Raw genomic sequence first — 22,420 nt, 5'->3', positions numbered from 1 at the left:
TTCATTATCAACCCAGTATAAACCTGTCATAATTAAATATATAATTGATTGCTCAAATCATAAATCAAATGCTCAAACCATAAATCAAATGCTCAAACCAACATCAAAAATGGCAAATCAAATGCTCAAACGGACATTGCAAATGATAAATCAAATGATCAAACGGAAACCCCAAACGGCAAATGATAAATCAAATGCAAATGAGGAGTGTCAATCATGTAACTTGATTTCCACAAATGTTCTATTTTACGGCACGTTCTCCTGAAAGATAATATTTACAAATTCTTTGGAAAAGTGTATTTACTTTTCAAGGGAGCAACATTGTTTAAAACAGTCAGACAATGGTTATTAAAATACTGTAGAAAAGATTCAGCATCACTACAACCATCAAAAGAACTAGGGTCAAATGACATTGACAAATTTCTCAGCAGCAGTTTGATTAATGATGCGTCTTTGAGACATCGGTTTACAAGGAAGACAGTCCACATTAAAAGACAAGTTCAAAAATATGCAACAGTGGTCTGTCACATTAATGTCCATGACACTCAATGATGGTCAAAGATGGTCAATGTTCAGGCCTAATGAAAAAACAAGGTCCAGAGTATGGCCTTTTGTGTGGGACCAGACATGCTGTTTAAAATTAAATGATTCAGTGAGTGTCAAAAACTCAGATGCCACATTACACGAAAAGTCATCAATATGGAGGTTAAAACCACTGAGTATCAAAACATTTTCAAGTTTGATAATTAAAGAAAAAACTCAGAGAAATCCTCTAAAAACAAGCGAGCAGGACCAGGAGGTTGGTAAATTAAGACACAATAAAATGAGTCAGTATTTCCAACCTTAGTCATCTGTAGCTCAAAGGAGTCAAAAGTGTCCGGGTTCATCAACCTGCAGCAGAAGCAGTCCCGGTACACGAGCGCGAGTCTGACACCTCGCCGCAACACCCACGGTGTCCCAAACACAGAACAGTCCGGAGGACACAGTTTGTTGAAATGAGTGAACTCCATTTCTCGATGCAAGGTCTCCGTTAGGAACATAAAGTCAATGTGTTCCTTTGTGAATAAATCGCTGAGGAAGAACGCCTTGTTTGCGATGGAGCGAGTGCTGAGCAGAGTAATCCAAGTCTGCTGGGCACGCTCCTCAGCCGGTGCGCACTGACCAGCTGGACAGCGCAGTGGTGACAGGACGTGGTCGTCACTTGCTACCTGGCAGGATGAACTGAATGCAGATAAGTGGTAAGTGCAATGATACTTTGGAGAGCAGAATGCTGGTGATGAATAGAATGGTTCTTCTTATAGGTGTGGAGTTCGGTGGAAGACTGGATGGAAGATGTGGACATAGAACACATGGATCACGGTAGACACGGAGACACTGGAAGAGAAACGCTGAAGAGAATAGAGAAAGGGAGATCGCTGGAGACAAGGAGATAGTCCTCTTCATACAAACGAGACCGGACAATGAGCTATGGTGAAGTGTGTGTATGATTATGGAATGACGTGCAGTTGGGAGCCAAGGAGGGTGATGGGAGATGTAGTGCAGATCTGTGACACAGTCTATATACTTTCATAATTAAAGGCATAGTTCACCTATAGTGAGAGAGAACGGCGCGAGGCCGGTGGCGTGATTAATGATGAGCGACACCTGCGAGACGCACCGGTCTCGTATCTCTCACGGAGGAGCGGAAGCATAAAAGGAGGAGTGACGACAGTAAAGAGCGAGAGAGGACCAAGCCTGGACTTGTGTTTTGTTTGTTTTATTATATGTGACAGCAGTTGTCCATGAGGGGCTGCTGTCTTTTACTTTCGATTTGTTTTTGTTTATTTTATTATTAATGTTGTGAATGTTCGCCAGTTCCCGCCTCCTCCTTCCTACAACAACGACCTGCGTTACAATGATCTTACAAAATGTAATCAAATTTGATCAAATTGAGTTATCATAATATCACCATCACAAAAAAAAAAAATCACGTGAAATCCAAACACCAAATCATCGTTACTGACCAGTCAAATGAGGAAAGACAGCTGTCCATCACTGCACTGCGTGATGCTTCCTTTAAGTTTCGTAGAGGGAGAAGGGTTTAAGAACAGAAAACAAAAAGCGCTGTAAGAAACTGCACTAAACACAGTACTTCAGTATTGGTGATAAAAACGTAATGATTAAAAAATAACATCTTTCTAATTAAACTTAATTCAAATAAATAAATATTTAAATATTATTTTTGAATATTGTTTTTAATAAACCCAAATAGTCAAATTAAATATATTTTTTAAATGCCCATCCCTAGAACAAATGAATGATAACAGAATGTTCATATTTGTGTGAGCTACCCCATTAACACTAAAGACCTACAAGTATGCTAATACAAACTAAATTTATGACCATCATTTTACAATCCTTATTACAGCACAGCAGCTTTACCAGAATTGATCCTGGGGTAGGCCTATACCCTGCTTAAAGTGTCTGAGGCTTCAAGTCATTTTAGCAAAGAAACATTTTCCCCTGATTTTCCAGTGAAAGTTTGTATTTAAAGCATAGCCTAATGCAAATGCTAACAAATAAAATAAATATTTATATTATTATTACAGTTATACTAAAACCTATTCTTATTATTATTCTTCAGAGACTAAAATTATTAGGCTATATTAACTTTATCTCCTCCTAGAGCAATAATGCTACAAACCAAAACTGGTTTGAGTTGAAGCACAATGACATACTGTACGTAGTTCACGATAGAAACCCATTTTTTTTATGTGCTATGTTGCTTTGTTACTTTTTTCTTATCTTTTTGTATTTTAAATTGATTATTGATTGTGATTGTAATATTGGATGATTTATGCTTTTGATCTTGTCAAACTGCATTTTTTCATCAATGCATCAACAACAAATGAATCATTAGCCCCATCAATGGTATGTGAAGCCGGTACAAACTCTAAATCAGAATCTCACATCCACCTGGGTGTCTATCTCAAATAGCAAGGGCAGGGTACCAAAGAAAATTCCTGAATTGTGAACAAATTCTATCTGGAAAACCATGAAAAGTAGTATGCCAGAGTTAAACAATGGTGCCACTATGCATTTTCCAATTCATTTACACCACAGGGACAACAAAAGCTTTTTTTTTTTTTTTTTTTTTTTCAATAAAGAACCTTCATTCAAACAACAAAAAGCCTTGAACCAAACCAACCAGATCCACGAGAAAAACAATGTTACAAAATGTGATTTAAAACAAAAAAAATGTTTGATAACAATTCCTTTTGTTGTTTGTGTTTAATATTTTGTGAGGATTGGTGGTTGGGGTGGGGAAGTGATATGAGAATTGAGACTTTGAATTGAGCTGTTTAAATTGCTGAATTGTTCCCCAATTGTGTATAAAATAAACAGTCCTTTTGTGCTTTTATAAAAAAATATCACAGAGAAAAACATATACTGAACACTTCTGCAGCATACATAAACAGGCAGATGGCCTTCTAGTATGCCCTCTGTGTTTTCCATTTTGAGCTCAGGTCCTCATTCACTCTCTTATTAAGGGCTTTATAGTGCTGAAGGAAGTTGATCCAAAAAAATAAAAAATACTCCTTCCTGAAGGAGCAAATATCAGTCCCTCAAGGACAAAAGAAACAAGTCAATTCATAGTCCTGTATCTTCATCCTGGCATGTGTAATGCTTATTTGAACCATTTTAAAGGGAGGGGTTTCATTGCAAAATAAAATGAAACATGCATCTAGTTGATATAAAGGTAAATAAAGAACACTGACCGTCACTTACCGAACAGACAAGTGGCTTTAAACTGTTCATTATTCAGATTTCCGAATTAATTAATGACACTACCATTTGCATTTTAATACTACCATCTACAAGTCATGTAAGACATGGAGAACTCAAACATTCGATTTCGTAGTTCACAAATTCCAAGCACTTTGGTATAAATTTATTTAGGGCTGAACGATTAATCGAAAAAGTAATTGAAAACTAAATGCACTAAAAGTTACTAAATGTTGAAAGTTACTAAATGTAACCTCTAACCAATGTAATTTTTTTTATATACTTTCCCCTTAAAGGGCACCTATTATGACATTTAAAATGTTCCTAATATTGTTTAGGGAGTCCCCAACAACAGTTTTACGTGCATGCAATGACAAAAAACACTTTTGTTTTCGTATAATATGCATTTATTTTTACCTGATTTGCTCACCGACTCCCAAATGATTGGTTCAACGACTCATTTTTCTAAACCCCTCCTTTGCGCGACGCTAATCTGCGATTGGTCAGATGACCCAGCAGTGTTTACAGAGATAATACTTATTGTTTAACACGGAGTACAATGATGCTTTTATCAATTAAATCGTGTTATAATAATGATTATAGTCCACTGCTTTGTAGTTTGTAGTAAAAAACTAAAAATAAGATAAAGAATTTAATGTTATGTTAGCGAGCATAGCCCAGAGTTCATATTGTAAAAGCACAATCAGTCTTTGTTTGCTTTAGCCCGATGCATAAACATAACGTTTAAAAAAAAAAAAAAAATGCAGTTACGTTACTACGAGGTATTTTTTATTTTTTTATATTTTTTATATAGCACAGTTTAATACAACTCACGTTGCCCAAAGTGCTTTACAGTCCACAAATAAACAGCACAGAACAAAGGGATAAATAGAAAAACACATAACACACATAGACAATAAGCAGTTTACAGTTTTTTAGCATAGGAATTTAAAAGATGTTGCTTCAGCATTGGTTTGAACATGTATAAGGATGTGACTGATCTAATGGGCATAGGAAGGTCATTCCACAGTTTAGGACCTACTCGAGAAAAGGCTCTGTCACCTCTATGTTTATACTTTGTCCTGGTAGTGCACAGCAGTTGTTTGTTCTCCGATCTCAGGGATCTAGGGGTATAAAGAGTGACCAGGTTTGACAGATAAACTGGAGCTAGATTGTGCAGCGCCTTAAAAACTAGTACCAGAATCTTGTAGATAATTCTGAAACGTACTAGCAACCACTTAAGTGAAATTAGAAGTGGAGTCACGGCAACATATTTTTTTGCCGACTTTAAAATTTTTGCTGCCGCATTTTGGACTTTCTGAAGACGCATAATTGCTCCAGTATCCACACCGAAATAGAGGGAATTACAGTAATCCATTTTTGAAAAAACAATGGATATGATTGCTTTCTCGAAATCACAGCTAGAAAGAAACGGTTTCGTCTTAACTAATAGCCGTAGATTGAGAAAACATGACCTCACCACAGAGCTGATTTGCCTGTCCAGTTTTAAATCACTATCTAAAACAAATCCCAAATTTTTAACACTAGGCTTTACAAAATCACTAAGGGAAGTTTTATTTATGCACTGAATCACGTCAAGTTTTTTTGGACCAAAAACAATGACATCGGTTTTGTTCTCATTTAGCTTCAGAAAATTTGCGGCCATCCATTTCTTAACGTCATTTAGACATGCTAATAAAATATCGAGAGAGTTTGAATTTAGTTCTTTCACAGGCAGATAAATCTGCGTGTCGTCGGCGTAACAGTGAAAAGACACTTTATGTCTCCGAATAATCTCCCCCAGAGGTAACATGTAAAGGGAAAAGAGAATTGGCGCAAGAATTGATCCTTGCGGAACTCCCTGATGAAGAAGACCTCTTGCAGAATCACGACCCCCAAAACTAACAGAAAAAATCTCTCTGTGAGGTAAGATTCAAAAAACCACTTGAGCACATTTCCCTTTAGGCCGACCCAGTGTTCTAACCGATTTATTAAAATCTTATGGTATTATTCTATTCTTTAAGACAACTCCGAAAACAACGACAAACACTTCACAATACAATTGCAATTGAAGACCTAGAAGCTAAACGGTGCCCTTGTGAAAAAGAAGTGTGCTTAATTGTATTGAAAGCGTACTTTTTTTGTGCTTAATATCATAAAAGTATACTTTTTGAAAAGTGCACTTGCAGATAATATAATATAGTTCAAATTAAATACCACTTAAGTGTACTTAAAAGGAATGCACTTTAATCACAATATTTCTTAACACACTTAAGTGCACTTTTTACAAATGCACTTTGTAATAATGTCTAATTAAGTTTAACTTAAAGTAAGTACACTTTCATCACAATATTTCTTAACACACTTAAGTGCACTTTTTACAAATGCACTTTGTAATAATGTCTAATTAAGTTTAACTTTAAGTAAGTACACTTTCATCACAATATTTCTTAACACACTTAAGTGCACTTTTTACAAATGCACTTTGTAATAATGTCTAATTAAGCTTAACTTAAAGTAAGTACACTTTCATCACAATATTTCTTAACACACTTAAGTGCACTTTTTACAAATGCACTTTGTAATAATGTCTAATTAAGTTTAACTTAAAGTAAGTACACTTTCATCACAATATTTCTTAACACACTTAAGTGCACTTTTTACAAATGCACTTTGGAATAATGTCTAATTAAGTTTAACTTAAAGTAAGTACACTTTCATCACAATATTTCTTAACACACTTAAGTGCACTTTTTACAAATGCACTTTGTAATAATGTCTAATTAAGTTTAACTTAAAGTAAGTACACTTTCATCACAATATTTATAAACACACTTAAGTGCACTTTTTACAAATGCACTTTGTTATAATGTCTAATTAAGTTTAACTTAAAGTAAGTACACTTTCATCACAATATTTATAAACACACTTAAGTGCACTTTTTACAAATGCACTTTGTTATAATGTCTAATTAAGTGTAACTTAAAGTAAGTACACTTTCATCACAATATTTCTTAACACACTTAAGTGCACTTTTTACAAATGCACTTTGTTATAATGTCTAATTAAGTTTAACTTAAAGTAAGTACACTTTCATGACAATATTTCTAAACACACGTAAGTGCATGTTTTAAAAAGGCACGTTGTAATAATGTCTAATTAAGTTTTTCTTAAACAGTTATTTTGATGTATTGACTAATATACTAAATAAAATAATAATTTTAATGGAAAATAATTGTTTTTAATTTCAACTCAAGTGTGTTGTCCAAAATTATTTTGTTAATGTATTTTAAATATGTTTAGTCTATAATATATTGTGTGCATTAATGCACTTGAAATTTATTTTTCCTCTAAACTGCAATACATTTGTTTATACTCCAGTACAACTTATTGTTGACATCTTTATCACCAGCTTCTGCTCTATGAACTCAATTAAAGTGTCAGTTTTCTACATAATATTTGACAATAAAATGTAATTTATGAGAGGAGTTCTTAATGTAATATTAATGTATTGTACTTTACATCAGTGTAGAGAATACTTTTAATATCATTATGTTGATCTAAGTAAATTAAACACATTTAGTTGTTAGCAAAGTTAAACAAATCTAAACAAAATTAAATTGCATTTAAATTCAGTTAAAATACATTTAATTTAAATTAGACTACACTACACTATAAAAATGATTGACTTTTAGTTAGGTGAATGAATCAAGTTTTGTGAACTTACAGAGTCTAACAACACAATGAGTTTGAACAGAAATTAAAAAGCTGAAATATAACCATGCATGAAATATATTAACTTTATTTAATGCGCATGCGCCAGAAATACTACGTCACGATGACGCACTACTTCACTAGAGTTTGAAAAATGCACTGTTATGTTTCTGTAATCGCGATTCGTGAGGAAAGGAAACTGAAGCTGCGCAATCAGGAAGAGAACGCCACGTTTGATTACAGATGAGACGTTATACTGCAATAATGAGTCAAGTAAGTATATCTTGATGCTTTTTTTATTTTAAAATTTTCACCGTAACATGGCAGTTGTTATTGCGAGAGTGTAACACATTACATTATTTTCATCGCAGACAGACGCAATAGACTCGGGAGGTGAATTAATCAGGTTTTCAATAATTTATCTATGATTGCATTCTAATAATTTCTTACATCATAATATTTTCGCGTGTGGGTGTGTTCGACGAATTTGGCTGCTGAAAAAAATATATAATTTAATTAAACCGACTTTTTAAATCATTTAAACATTACTAAATGACAAATTTGCTAAATCCAGATCCAATATTGTAACACTCGAAGACATTTATATACATTTAATACATATAATCAATGTTATAACCACCATAAATATTTAATATATCACTCTAGAAATAATGCTTGTAATGTAGCATTATTTTTTTATTTTTGCATTTGAAGAGTGAGTTGTTCAGTTACTATTTGTTTTGGAATATGTTATTTTTTTGTGCTTATCTGGAGTTACACGTTCATTTTGCAGGATCAGTTCATTTGTGATTGGAGATACAGTGCAAGCGGTGTGGAATCACAGGCCTTTATTGATGAGGTGATGTTAACGTTACATAATTTGTCATGAATTGTTGCACAGACAGCACACCCTGATCAAGCTGAAACACTGCTATCAAGTCACTTACTATCCCTATAGCTTTTAAATACTTTAAATCTTCTCCATTTGTAAGTAATAAATTCCCACCTGTGCATTTACAGATGCCCCTATAATCATCATATATTTTACAGGTATCAAACCAACGGAAGAGGGCCGCAGAATTGCTGTGTCAACCGTGGTACCAGTAAATACAGGAACATCCTTCATGAAGATGTGCGCGGTAAGCTGAAACTTACAAGCCAAGATGAGGAAACGTTTGCATGGGTCTTGGGTATGGAAGTAACATAATGGCAAATGTTTTTGAAACAAAAAAGCCTGTTGAATTGCACTACTTGAAAAAAAAAAATGCATTGCATTAACTATGCTTGCATTTTAATGCATTGTATTTTTAGGGATTGCATTGGGTTGAAATTTAAGCTGTGAATATTTCGATTAAAAACATTTCAAACCCATTTTCATTATTAAAAATCCAATAATCCATATTCACCTTTAATATTTTACTTCAAAAATATTCAAATGGTTTAAAAATACAACCTATAATATTTAACAGGTGATTTTCGGTCAAAAAAATGTTTCCGCTTCGCAAATTCAGTGGTTCGAATTGGACAGTAAATTCAACTTTAACATCCAGGAACTGCTAGCTTGGAAATCCAGACCCAAATCCGAAAGATTAAGGGTCTGGCATTGAGTAATATAAATCACCCAACTCGAGGGGCGGCACCAAGCATGTATTTGAAAATCTCACTGCACGCAATTGGATAATACTAGTACGACCAATCACAACTAAGCCCCATACGCCTAGCTACCAGCGGAGCTAACTGGTAGATTAGACTCTTGCCGGCAAAACAGTAAAAACATCCTTCTTACAAAGGAACGTTTCGAGCACCGTCTTCGGTTCCTCTTTTAGATAAAAGTCTAACTCTTGTTCATTGTAGCGGCCAAAGCTGTTTCAAACAACTGGTGTTCATCCACAGCCATCTTGCAATGTTACTAATGACGAATAATTTGTATCATTATTTTCGTCACCGACATTTTTTCACAGACGAAAACGAGACGATAACTAAATAAAAACCAGTTTTAAATGACGACAACTATGACGAAAATGTATTGACATTTGATTGGGGAATGAATAAACTGCTTCATCAGGGCAGTACTAAATAAAAAGAGAACACAATTTTTTGTTATCCCTCTTATTACTATAATTATTAACATTTTGCAGATACTGCAAGGTGTATAACTTTAAAGCGCAACTGTATATCGATCACTTTCATTCAATTGAGCCAAATATAATAATGGACTGGATCTGTTTTTATAAACAATTGTTTTCCTTCTGTTTTTGTTTTCTTTCTTCAAGGTATTTTTTCTGACTTTCCTGCTTCTCTGGAACATTTCCATTCACATATACTCTGGAGAGCTTCTGGGACATAGACATAAACAGCACTTTCCAACAACTTCAAAACATTTGGTGACAAACGATTTTGGTTTTCTTGTTTTTATGCCGTTGGAGTTCTTCAGATTTTGTTTTGTTTTTTGTTTTTAGACAAACTTACATTCACTGTAATTGAGTAAGATTTTAGAAGAAACCATTTGGTCCTGTTGGTGCTAGTAAAGGTTTAAGAGCTTTAATATTTTTACTTTAAAGGGGTCATGACATGAGAAACCAAATTTACCTTGATCTTTTGGTATATAAGAGGTCTTTGTACCATTAAAACGTATTGCAAGTTTCATAGCTTAAGACGTCCTCCCCATTATAAACGAATCATTTATTTAATCGAGCTCTAAATACAGCTCGTTCTGGATCCATGGTAAGAAGTGACGTCACGGTACGAAGTGACGTACCAGCGTTTGCATAATGACCGCCTCCAGCAGAAGACAGTTACGCTTTAAGCGCAAGGCAACTACGCTCATTTCGTATCACTGTCGCGCTGCGCGCCTCACAAGTGTTCAGTCGACGGACAGCGAGTGGGTCTGTGTACAGGGAAATGACGATGCCGCAGATGTGCTGTTCCTGGCTGTGGACAAACAACATCTTTGAATACGCTGCGAAAGATCCAGTCGTCAGGGAAAAATGGATGCACTTTATTTTTTGCGGACGTGTCAGTCACGGCAGTGTTAGTTTAAGCGTTTGTTCTATACATTTGAAGGATGATTGTTTTGAGAACAAATCCCAAAATGATGCTGGCTTTGCCAGAAAACTGTTGCTCAAAGATAAATCCGTGCCGACTATTCTGGGCTCAACAACGACGACGCAAACTGTAAGTAATGTATTTAAAACTTTAAACTACTTTTTAAATACGCCGAATCCGCAAATATTCTGGCTGGGGGCGTTAATAATTGATGCATAGGCACTGACGTTAGCCAATCATAGCAGTGGGCGTTAACACTGAACTCTTAAAGGGGAAACACCCCCAAAACAGACTGTTTGAATCAGAGGATGAGAAACAGGGAAAAGGTCATAAATCACTACATTTTAAAAGTTTTTTGTAAAAAAAACTATAGTAATACTATAATTGCACCTAAGGGAACATAATAATAAAATAAAAAAAAACATGTCATGACCCCTTTAATATTAAGTCTCATTTGGTAACATTAGTTTATACATTAGCAAAAATGAACTAACAATGAACAATTTATTTACTGTATTTATTCATCTTTGTTAATTTTAGGTGTGTGTGTGTGCGTGCGTGCGTGCGTGCGTGTGTGTTTTTTTATGGGGACCAAATTCCAAATTACCCCAAAAGTAGTAGTACCAGTAAATTACATGGAAACAAAAACAATTTTATATATCATACAGAATGTTTTCTGAAAATGTAAAAATGCATAATGTTTTCTGTGATGTTTAGGTACCTTTGTATTTGAGGAAGAAAATGATTGTGCATATAAGCTTCATTGTCCTCCAGACTCTTTCTAAAGGAGTTAAAGTGTTGTAACTGTTTGTGTTTATGTATAGTGTTTCTTTTGATTGTAACTAGGTTATTAAGAGATTTTTTTTTATTCAAATTTGAAATGTACTAAATGACAACTTTATTATAAAAAAAAATAATTCTAAATGTATTTAATTATATAACGAACGATGTACATGTATATTACATTAAAGTATATTTTAGTTCACATTAATTGCGTGTCAGTATATTGTGTAGTGCACTTAAAGTATATTTTAAAGACACTAGAAGCTGTAATGAAAGTAGATATAAAGTTGTATTAAAGTCCCACTTAAGTTGTTCCAAAAAATCACTCTTAATGGCAACTTATTGCATTTTATTTCAACTTAATATGTGATACATTTGAAATTAATTACACTTAATGTGCATTGAGTGCGCCCAAAACAATACATTTAATTCACACTTAAGTGTATTTTTAACTGACATTAAAGTATATTTTAGTTCACATTAATTGCGTGTCAGTATATTGTGTAGTGCACTTTAAGTATATTTTAAAGACACTAGAAGCAATTATGAAAGTAGATATAAAGTTGTATTAAAGTCCCACTTAAGTTGTTCCAAAAAATCACTCTTAATGGCAACTTATTGCATTTTATTTCAACTTAATATGTGATAAATTTGAAATTAATTATACTTAATGTGCATTAAGTGCGCCCAAAAGATTGCATTTAATTCACACTTAAGTGTATACTTTTAAAGTATATTATTTGTGTAATAAGTACACTTTATAAAAGTACACTAAAGTGCACTTTTTTTTCACAAGGGTGCTTACACAACAAACTAAATAATTATTAAGCATGCTACATAAAACATAAAAGCAACAATTATTAATAACACTTACAGGTTGTGATACGAAGGAGGAAGCTGATGCAAATACACTTAGAAATGAACCTTCCTTCAATATCAGCCGGCTCACGGATCCAAGTTTGATTGCATTTAAAAAGCAATCGTCTTCAAAATGGCGCGAACAAAGCACAAGGCTCGGACTATACTTCTGTGGTATAGTTGTATGAATTGTAGCCACTTAGTCTTCAAATGCTCCTCCTTGGGCAGATGAAAAAAGTTTGCTTTTGAGTCGCACTTCAGAACACAGCGTCTCGTCGCCATGATGTTTTCCCTGGCCTTGGAGCGCAATAAGTGGGCGTATCGTATTCAAATAACTTGACAAGTTGACGTCATCTAGTCAGAGAAAAAGCTTCGGTCTTCTAACGATTCATAAAAATGACTCCGAGTCGACTCTTACTTTTGAAAGACAATAACTTTATATACGGTGCACTTTCATATTTCAAACTTTGCAGGATGTTTTTGTTCACTTAGATCTATGTTACACACTACATGAAAGGTACATTTCAAAATTCCATAATAGGTGCCCTTTAAAAAACATACTACCGTGTATTCATGTGACTCCACCCAGTCCAGTCAGCGGCATGGAAGCAATATGGAGGAGAACTCAAACACTGAGTCATCTCACAGTAGCTCGCACATCAAGTGCAGTTTGCAGGCACACGGATAGATTAAGGAGCAGTTATCTGTGTTTATATAATCTGGATGCTCTGTATTGCAAGGGTAATTGTATGTTTTACACATGTAATTGTACAGATAAATTAATCGCCATTCTTATGCGCTGCTATACACATGCGCGAGCCCTGAAGCCAGATCACTTTCGCTTGCATCCACACAAAAGTTTGTCAGTTGTATGTTTTAAGACTTGACAGTTTGAACATTCAAGCGATTTAGACCATTGAATGTGTATCATTATATTGAACTAATGATACATTGTGGCAAACTCACATTCATACAGACAGGAGCTCACACATCACGTGAAGATCGCGCACAGAGAAACATTCAGGAGCGCAGAAACTCAACAGTTATAGCATATATTTTTCTACTTTTAAAGTAACTACAACCCACAGCTTCACAGTTAATAGAGAGAAAGTATGACTAATTCAAACAGGCAATCGCTCTCTCATTAATGCATTCAAATAAATGTACTGTGCTAATTTATCTGTATCTGAGCAGAAATCTGTAATCTTGGGCCTGAGTGTGTTTGCTTAGTATAACAGCGCAGCGCTTCTATGTGGTACATCACACGCATCACACACACGACCAGCGTCGGCCAATAGTGAGCCTACGTGGTGATGTGCAACACAGACGCACTGCGCAGTTATAGGCTACTACGCAAATACACTCAGGCCCACAGAGAATATAATGAATAGTGGAATAAAGTCGTTAGTCTTGTTTGTTTTTTGCACACAAAAAGTATTCTCGTCACTTGATAAACATATGGTTGAGCCACTGTAGTCACTTGGACTATTTTAACAATGTCTTTACTAACTTTCTGGGCTGGTAAGTTTCAATCCCTTAAGAAGCCTATGGAGGAGTGAGACAGCTCTCAGATTTTAATTTGTGTTCCGAAGATGAACGAAAGTCTTACGGGGTTGGAACAACATGAGGGTGAGTAATTACTGACAGAATTTTAATTTTTGGGTGAACTATCCCTTTAAAGTCTTATATGGAATTAGTTGCTGACTTGCAGGACAAATTAAAAGATGAAGGAAGGAGCATCATCCACTTATTTTAAACAACTGAAAATCTAAACAGAGGAAATAAGTTTACCTTTGTTTAAAATACACAGCACACACACCGCTTGTGGCAATGTCAAACAAAGGCTGACAAATTTGCCTAGTTTACTAATTCATTTTAAATATATTATATTATGTGTATATTTACTTGCCCCCTAATGTGATTGGTCAAGCGGTTATATTAATTCTGCTTGATACGCTTTAAGGCGAGACACGGCAGGCAAAAACATCGTTTTTTTTCACTGGTCAATTTTGAGATTTTGGGATATTGTCTTCAATAACATGTCTTCTTTCAGACTTGTGGTGAAAAACAGTCCAAAATACACATTTAGGTCTTTATTTTACTACACTTTGTCTATTTGTCTATCGAAAATTATCGAAATATCGCAAATCTATATATCGCGATATGCATATCGCAACAGCTTGCAATAAATGGGGTCATGAACAAAAGACAAAGTTTTGTAGCTTTAATAAGTATCAGGATATATTTAATTCATACAGTGAAAACTAAGCAATATTTTATGATACAGTATCTTTTATTAAATAAAGCTAATGTAGGATAACCTGAAGCCCTGTGGTTTACACTGATGTTAAAATAACACTTCTTACGCTACAGTAAAACACTGATGTTCACTTTCACAAGTTATAAGGATGTTTTCTTGTCATAAAAAGAATGTGAAACACATGTAGGTTATATCATTTTAAATATATTTTAAAGTTAATTTAAGTTTATTTTACACACTTTAAGCATTATCGTATCGCATATCGAATATCGCATTATTCAATGAGTTATCGCATATCGCATTTATCTTCAATATCACACAGCCCTAGTTCAGATGCATCACGTGATGCGCTCTGACATTTAGATGTGTGTTTTTGACTGTTTTTCTGCTCAGTTAAAGGCCATAAATGCTGTGTTTAGCCTATAAGTTTTGATGTGATTTAGGTGGTTTGTATTGTTGTTGCTAATGATTTGATCAGATATTGTGTCAGTAAATAGTTGTTTCCACTAAAAAAAGTATGATTTTTTACATTACAAATCTTTAAATGCTTTTTTCTCAAATTTTTTTTTTTTTTTTTTTTTCATTCTCCAGTGACACATCTCAGCCTATGTAGCACCGATGTACACCAAACTTTCCAGTTATACACTTAGCAGTATTCTGAAGATATGTTCAGAGGGATTTGTTAATAAATCATTCCTGGTCTGATTTATGTGACATTTTAATAAAAAAAATATGGCAAAAATCTATTTTTTAAGGCCATGGACAGTATATTTTGATTTCCTACGTAATGAAAGCATATATCCTGAAATCCCTCTGAACATCTTTTTTCATCTGGTGTGTAATCAAAATGAAAAAAGAATTTTGCAACTGGCTTTATCATATGTTCAGATCTATCTACAGAAAATATATGCAAAATTGCACATATTTAATGAGATAATGCAGAATTTGCGTAATTAAACATACAAATTTCAAAAACGTATAATACATTTTTTTTATGAACTTGTGTAAGTAATCAACTGAGGAAGTTTCATGGTGATATCTATTATTTTAAAATTGTACCCTATTCACCTGTAGTGTCTCACCTTAAAGGATTCTTTGATGAATATACATTTCAAAAGAACAGCATTCATTTGAAAGAGAAATCTTTTGTAACATCATACATGTCTTTAATGTCACTTTTAAACCATTTTAGTGTGTCCTTGGTTAATAAAGGTATTCATTTATTTCAAAAGAAAATCTTACTGAACCCAAGCATTTGAACAGTAATGTATAATATCTGTTTCAAATAATGTAACGGTTTCATCAAAGAAAAGGGGTCAAGGGGTTCACATCACAGAATAGGCTAATAAAAGAATGAACCTTATCGATTGTGGTCTTAGTCTAAGTTAGTGACATGTCCTACTTACACTGAACAGTTTCTCTGGCAACTGAAGATGCCCGCGACTCAGGAGGAGGAATGGGTTTGACGCTTGGACAGTCTGGCTTGTGGTGTTCGTCCACTACAATTTGCATTCAGGTTGACTTTGAAAATAAAAACTAAACTAAACATTACATTTTAATTTGAATTGTGTCAATATTATTGCATGAGCAGCATCAATAAAAATATTTGTAAAAACTGTATTTGCAGTTTCTTTTTCATGTTTGCCTTTTCATTTTAATATTGGCAGAAAATGTGTTCTATAGTTGGGAAGCATGTGCCTTTAATTACGCATATCATCATACTTCAGAATGCCAGCAAACTGTTTAGGTATGCTCTTCATGTACAAATTCACTATTGCTAAGGAATTACCTTTTCAATAGCAGCTACTGTTTATACTTGATTATACATTGTCAAAAAGAGGTGACAGCCAACAAACAAGAATAGAATAGAATAGAATAGAATAGAATAGAATAGAATAGAATAGAATAGAATAGAATAGAATAGAATAGAATCAGTGTAGCTTCACCCCTACCTGTTCAGGGTTGGCAGGGGGGGAGAATCTCTTGGCACACGACACAAAAATGTCAGGGTGTGGCTTGCCATTTTTTACTTCAGGATCATCTCCAAGGACAATGTGACTGAAGAGGCTGAAGAACTCTTTATGACGGCTAGTCTTCATCTCAAAGGTCAGACCTGCTGAGCTCGTGCCAACAGCAATAGGAATGCCATGCTTGTGTAGATGATTGACAATATTTGCTACACCTGAAAAAAAACATGAGAAAATTGTCACTTATGGTGTGTTCACACTTGGCAAGATTGGTTAGATCAGAACAAACTGTGCGTGCTCTGTTGGTGTGGTTCATTTGAATAAGTGTGAAAGCTGCCATCCTAACCCTGAATCGCATCAAACAACAAACTCTGGTGCAGTTCGACTGAAATATGAACGCAAAACAGTTCTGTCACACAATATATCATAAAAGCTGTTTTCTATTTTTAAATTCGGTATTAAAAATGACAGTGTGAACCAGGACTAAATGTATAACTTTCTTTTTTTTTTTTTGGTCCGGACCAAAAAAGGAGCCAAGAGAATCGAACTACAAGTGTGAATACACCCCAAAAATATAAGTATTGTGACCTTTGAACCAGCTGAAGTGACTTTGAGGAAAATATTCTCTAAACTAGATGATGCATTTCTATGTCACATTTTGTTTCAAAATCAACTTCCATATCAAATCTTACATAAAAAATTACCTGGCAACAGAGAGGCTGTGGGGAATAATCGCTCCTGAATTTGTCTAGTCTCCTCCAGGAGCTCTTCAGGGGTTATGGGGAGTTCAATTTTGTCTCTTATGATCCTGGCAGCATCCAAAGCCTTTTTCCCCATCACAGAGGACTTCACTTCCCAGGTATACTGCTTATTGAACCTGTCACAGACCTCCTGGAATGACACTGTGTACAACCTCTCTGTATCTGCAAGATATATATAAATAAAAACATGCAAAATTATGTAAGAAAAGGCAATACATTATTGACTTATTATAATGAAGAAACTGATGAGAATGACTAGGCTATCCCTTGCTTCAGAGTGGTAACGTTAACCTGTCAAATGTGTAAGTAGGCTAGGATATTATAAATGTGCTACTGGCATTAAAAGGGACATTTTGATTACATATATAAAATCGTTTAAACTATCAGAAACATAGGCTACTCGATGAATAAGTTACGTAACTTAATGTCTTTATGATTTTGTTGAATGCAAACAAAAAGACAACAAAATTTTGTTTAAAAAAAAATATATTTTTTTTAACAAGATTCTCACCCACCTAATAATAATCCGTCCATATCAAAAATCACGTGTGTTACTGGTTTAAAAGACATGTTTTAAGCGATACGTTTGCTCTACTGTGTGGAACACGAAACTTCATTGACTCGAGAGAGACACAGACACGAAAACAGCTGGACAATCGAAGTTACACAACAAAAATTAAAACACCTGAAAATTCAGAAGAATTTCAGTTAAAATATTGCTCGCTATATTTGAAAGTAAAATGTATGACTTTTATGTGTTTTAATTTTTTTTTAAATATATATGTATATCTTGTCCCTTTCTCTTTGTAAGATCCACTTGCGAGCAATAACAACTCAGGGCAACTTTTTAACTCGCCAATCTTGTTGCAAAGGTTTATGGGAAATGTAGTTTTTCAAAGCGGACATTGATGCGCTTGCATAGATTTGTCTTTAGAGAAAAAAAAACAAAAACATACTGTAGGCTATATTAAAAGTAAAAAAAAAAAAAAGTAAAAAAGCATATATTATTATTATGTATTTATTATTTATATGCATTTATTTATTTATTTGCAAACTATGTTTTATTTATTTTATCACTATTTTCATAATAACGAGGCTATTAGGATATACATAAAATGTATGGCTGCCTTCATATTTTAAGAAGGGGTTCCCTCAGAAGGGGATCGTCTTATTTGAATCCTTGACATTAAAAATTATTATATATATTATTCTTTATAAAAATGTTCTTCTCAAATAAAAAGTAAATAAACAAGTTTAAAAAAACACACATAAGAAGTCAGTGAAGTAGCTTTTTTCTTTTTTTAGCAGTTTTTTTCTTTTTTATGAAACCTAGGAGCAAGGCAAAGTGTAAGGCTGGGAATTAACATCATTAAATAATTGTGGCTTAATATCTCCAGCTATAACAACTAGGCTATAGGCATAATTATCAATTAGAGGTTTTTTTTTTTTTTTTTTTTTTTTTTTTTTTATGCACATCAACTGTTAACTTTCCTGTCATATAAAGAGAGCAACTGTAACATTTGGTTGCAATTATGCACATGACTCCCGGATATTCAGAGAAATAAACAGTATTTAATAATAAATCCAGAGAGAAACTCAGGAGAACACAACCATGTAAAACCATAAACAATACCGGAACAAGAACTATGGCTAAATGCACAGGGGGAATTATTTAACCAGAACAGAAACAGTTGCAGGATAAATCAGAAATAATTACCAAAGAACACAGGCAAAGACAATAAAAACTAAACAGACTTAACCCTGACATTAGAGGAAATGCCGGCAAGATAAACCAGGGAGGCGATGACAGTGTGAGGAGAGAGGAGAGGAAAGCAGAGGAGCCAGGCGGGGACCCAGACACAGCCAGGACAAAGGCCCACGGCAGAGTTAAAGGAGGGAGAAGCCATATTGGAGGTGTAACCAGGGGGACGACAGACAGAGGTCCAGGCGGAGCTGAAGAGCCGATAAGACCATGCGATGATGGATCTGTAGACCAAGTCGGAGCTGCAGCGATGAGCATCCAAGGTTGAGCCAGGGTGACAGATGAGGCAGAAGTGGTGGGACTGAGGACCAAGGCGGAGTCGGAGGGAAGACGGAGCCCGACGGAGCCAAAGGTGTGGTGGGACGAAGCGAAGCTGAAAGCCCGGAAAGAGGAAGGAGCCAAGGTGGAGCTGACTGTTTAGCAATAAGTCTGTTATACTGTATGATACATTTGATTTCTAATTTGAGACCATATTGAAAATCTGGATGCAAAATAAATGTTTTAAGATTAAAAAAGAAAAGAAAAGAAAAGAAACTAATGATTATGTAACATTAAAAAGAAAACAAATCCAAAATGTCATTGTCATTAATCAAATAATAAAATGTGTGCAATACTAATCTAATTTGTACAAAATGTCAGTCTCCTTGCTTCTATTGAAGCAAAAAAGGATACTTTTTAGAAAATTAAGCTTAGATTTAAAGGACAGTTTACAGTTTGAGTCAGGTTTAGGCTTACAACCAGGGTTAAATGCTTCTCATCAGTGTTATATAATTTCCCTCTGATTTTGGTTAAGTTTAGGGATATGGTTAGGATAACATTTCCAGACATGAATGTTGTTTCAGGATCAACAAAATATATTGACCCAGGAACTCTGCAAAATTGGATTCTTTGAAAATCACTAGTGAACATGCCTTTTCCCCTAATTTAATTATAAAAATAAATAAAGAATTGCCTTAGTGTTCGATTCCCCTTTTGCAGCACACACTCAAGCTGGCATGACTCCTCATGCTCCATGTGTGTGCAAAACCTGATTAGATGATTGGAATGTTGTTCCAGGACCAACAAAGATGCACATGGTGAACTCAGGTTCTGCATTTTTAGACATATTTAAATGCCTTGTATTTCAGCCTGGTTTTTGCTCTTGCTAAAATCCACACACAGCATCACTGAGGGTCATCACACAGAAGCAGACACCTAGATACACACGCCAGGCCTGCACTCCATCCACATTTCACAAGGTAATTGGAAGTGCAATGTAAAGTGAGAGAGCCTCGTTAGGAGCAGAGGCATGTTTGGGGAGTGGGGTTTCCTCCAGCATGGGGCAGCTAATGAGGCTATGGATTCCAGATCTAATTGGGTGTAGCAGAAAGTAGCCCCACTTTCAACTCTGTCTATTGTACCGGCTGCCTGTTGTGTCACACAGTCACATCAAATGCCCAGCCAGACAAGGTGTGCTCTTCATGGACAGAATGAGAATGCACATCCAAAGGGGTGCATTGTGCTCTTTCCCTATACTACAGGAGGGCTGTATATTGAAATGGAAGTCTAAGGGTTTTATTTTTGTTTCTTTTAATACATACAGTACTGTGCAAAAGTCTTAGGCAAGAATACATTTTAACCCCCATATATATTTTGCTGTAGTGTGTCAATAAGAATAATCAGTTTGCATATACAATTCCTTTTGCCATTAATTTTAATAATCCAGTTAGATTTTGGTATGCACAAGAACTCTGAAAATAGCCGGTACGCTCCACACGAAGATCTGATCTCACCATCATCGAGTCTGTCTGTGATAGAAAAAACTGAGACAGACTAAATCCAGAAGAACTATGTGGCAACGTCTCTAAGATGCTTGAAGAAACCTATACCTCCCTGAAAACTAGTGCAAGTGTACGCTAAGGGTGGTCACACCAAATATTGGCTTGATTTAGTTCATAAAAGTTACTTGATCAATAAAATTATGACATTATTTTTGAAAGCATCTTCACTTTACAGCATTTTTAGACAAGTGCCTAAAACTTTTCACTGTACTGTAGCTTTGCAGGTCGGTTTCCTCAAGCGTCTTGGAGACATTTCAGCAGTTATTCTGGTATTATTCTGTCTCTCATATTTTTCCATTTTTCATGTAATCCCAGATGGACTCGATTATAGTGAGATCAGATAGATGTGTAGAGCGTCACGGCTGTTGTCAGACTCCTTGTGCATACACAAATTTCACTGGATTACTACAATTAATGGCAAAATGCATGTTTGGAAATGTAAACTGATATTTCCTACTGACACAGTACAGCAAAATATATAAATAACTGGCTTAAAACCATTGTTTTGGGGTGAAAGTTCTAACGTGTCTAGTGTATTCACACCTGCCTTGTTTGGTTCGATTGAATCGAACTCTAGTTCGTTTCCCACCTTGGTGCGGACCTTTTGCGCAGGTGTGAATACAGCAATCGAACTCTGGTGCGGACCAAACAATCGAACCGAGACCCAGCTGAAGAGGTGGTCTCGGTACGGTTCCAAACGAACTCTGGTACGGTTCGTTTACGATGTGAACATGAACCGACCCAATATCGGCCCAATATCAATATCGACCCAATATTGTTCGTTCAAGTGCGAAAGAGAATTCCATTCCGGCGCGCTGTCTGGCCACTACTGTTGCGCGTCTTTCTGCGCGTCGTGTGTGCATCATTGGCAGTGTTGTGCATGAACGCGTTCAATGAACGACGTTCACTGAACGCGTTCATATTTTCGCCGAACGCTGAACTGAACGAATCACTTTTCATACAATGAACGTGAACGAGAGATTTTTCGAGAGAACTCATCTGATTTTTTTGTACATAGCAGTATAGCCTATTTGTTAGGATTTTAGTAGGCCTATCATAATGATTAGGCTAATAAATGCACGCACAATTATCCGTGAACTTGATTTGAACAAATGCCTTTCAACTTGTGTGTGCAAACTTCAGAATTAAATTAATGTGCAGAAATTTGTACAAATAGAGAGTAGGATATGTAGGTCTACTATACTGTTGTAGCCATTAAAAAAAGCGCGTTTCATATTTGTTAAAATATTATAATGTTGTTGTTTTTTTCCATTTATGTTGATTTATGAAAAGTGAACAGCACGACCGAGATAGGATGCGCAATATGAGACATGGAGCGGGTCAGACATGATTTTGACCGTTGAAGTTGAAGTTGTTATAGAAAGCCTTTCTTTAAAGTGAATTTCGGTTTGTATAAATTGTATCTTAATTTTAATCAATTTTTCATCAACCAATTGCCTGTATTTAATGAATAGGCCGACGAAACAAATATAACGGAGGGAGGCGCCCGCGCGCTCACTTGCGCACGTGAACTAGAGCACATCCTAACTTAACGAAACTCAGTGTATGCCTCACACAGACATGACAAATACACCAAATACACAAAGCTTGAAATGACTTTAAACGAAATAATTCAAAAAGAAAAAAGAAAAAGGCTACTCTTTGATTATGTAGGCATAGCTTAT

The 22,420-nt window shown here is 35.1% G+C and overlaps 1 protein-coding gene across 1 annotated transcript in view; it reads right to left on the bottom strand.

Moving 5' to 3' along the window:
- pudp (pseudouridine 5'-phosphatase) overlaps positions 1–22,420 on the bottom strand; it is a 362,626-nt gene that overhangs the window by 25,850 nt on the left and 314,356 nt on the right. The window contains exons 2-4 of the mRNA XM_079615744.1: positions 17,669–17,756; positions 17,097–17,315; positions 16,378–16,607 (exon numbers count right to left, since the gene is read on the bottom strand). Of these exons, the coding sequence (XP_079471870.1) occupies positions 16,378–16,607; positions 17,097–17,315; positions 17,669–17,723 (504 nt within the window). The 5' untranslated portion in view covers positions 17,724–17,756. The remainder of the gene's footprint in view (positions 1–16,377; positions 16,608–17,096; positions 17,316–17,668; positions 17,757–22,420) is intronic.

Source organism: Phoxinus phoxinus, assembly GCF_949152265.1.
Source record: "Phoxinus phoxinus genome assembly, chromosome: 6".
Lineage (NCBI taxonomy): Eukaryota > Metazoa > Chordata > Actinopteri > Cypriniformes > Leuciscidae > Phoxinus > Phoxinus phoxinus.
This window is presented reverse-complemented; position numbering and strand designations above follow the sequence as displayed.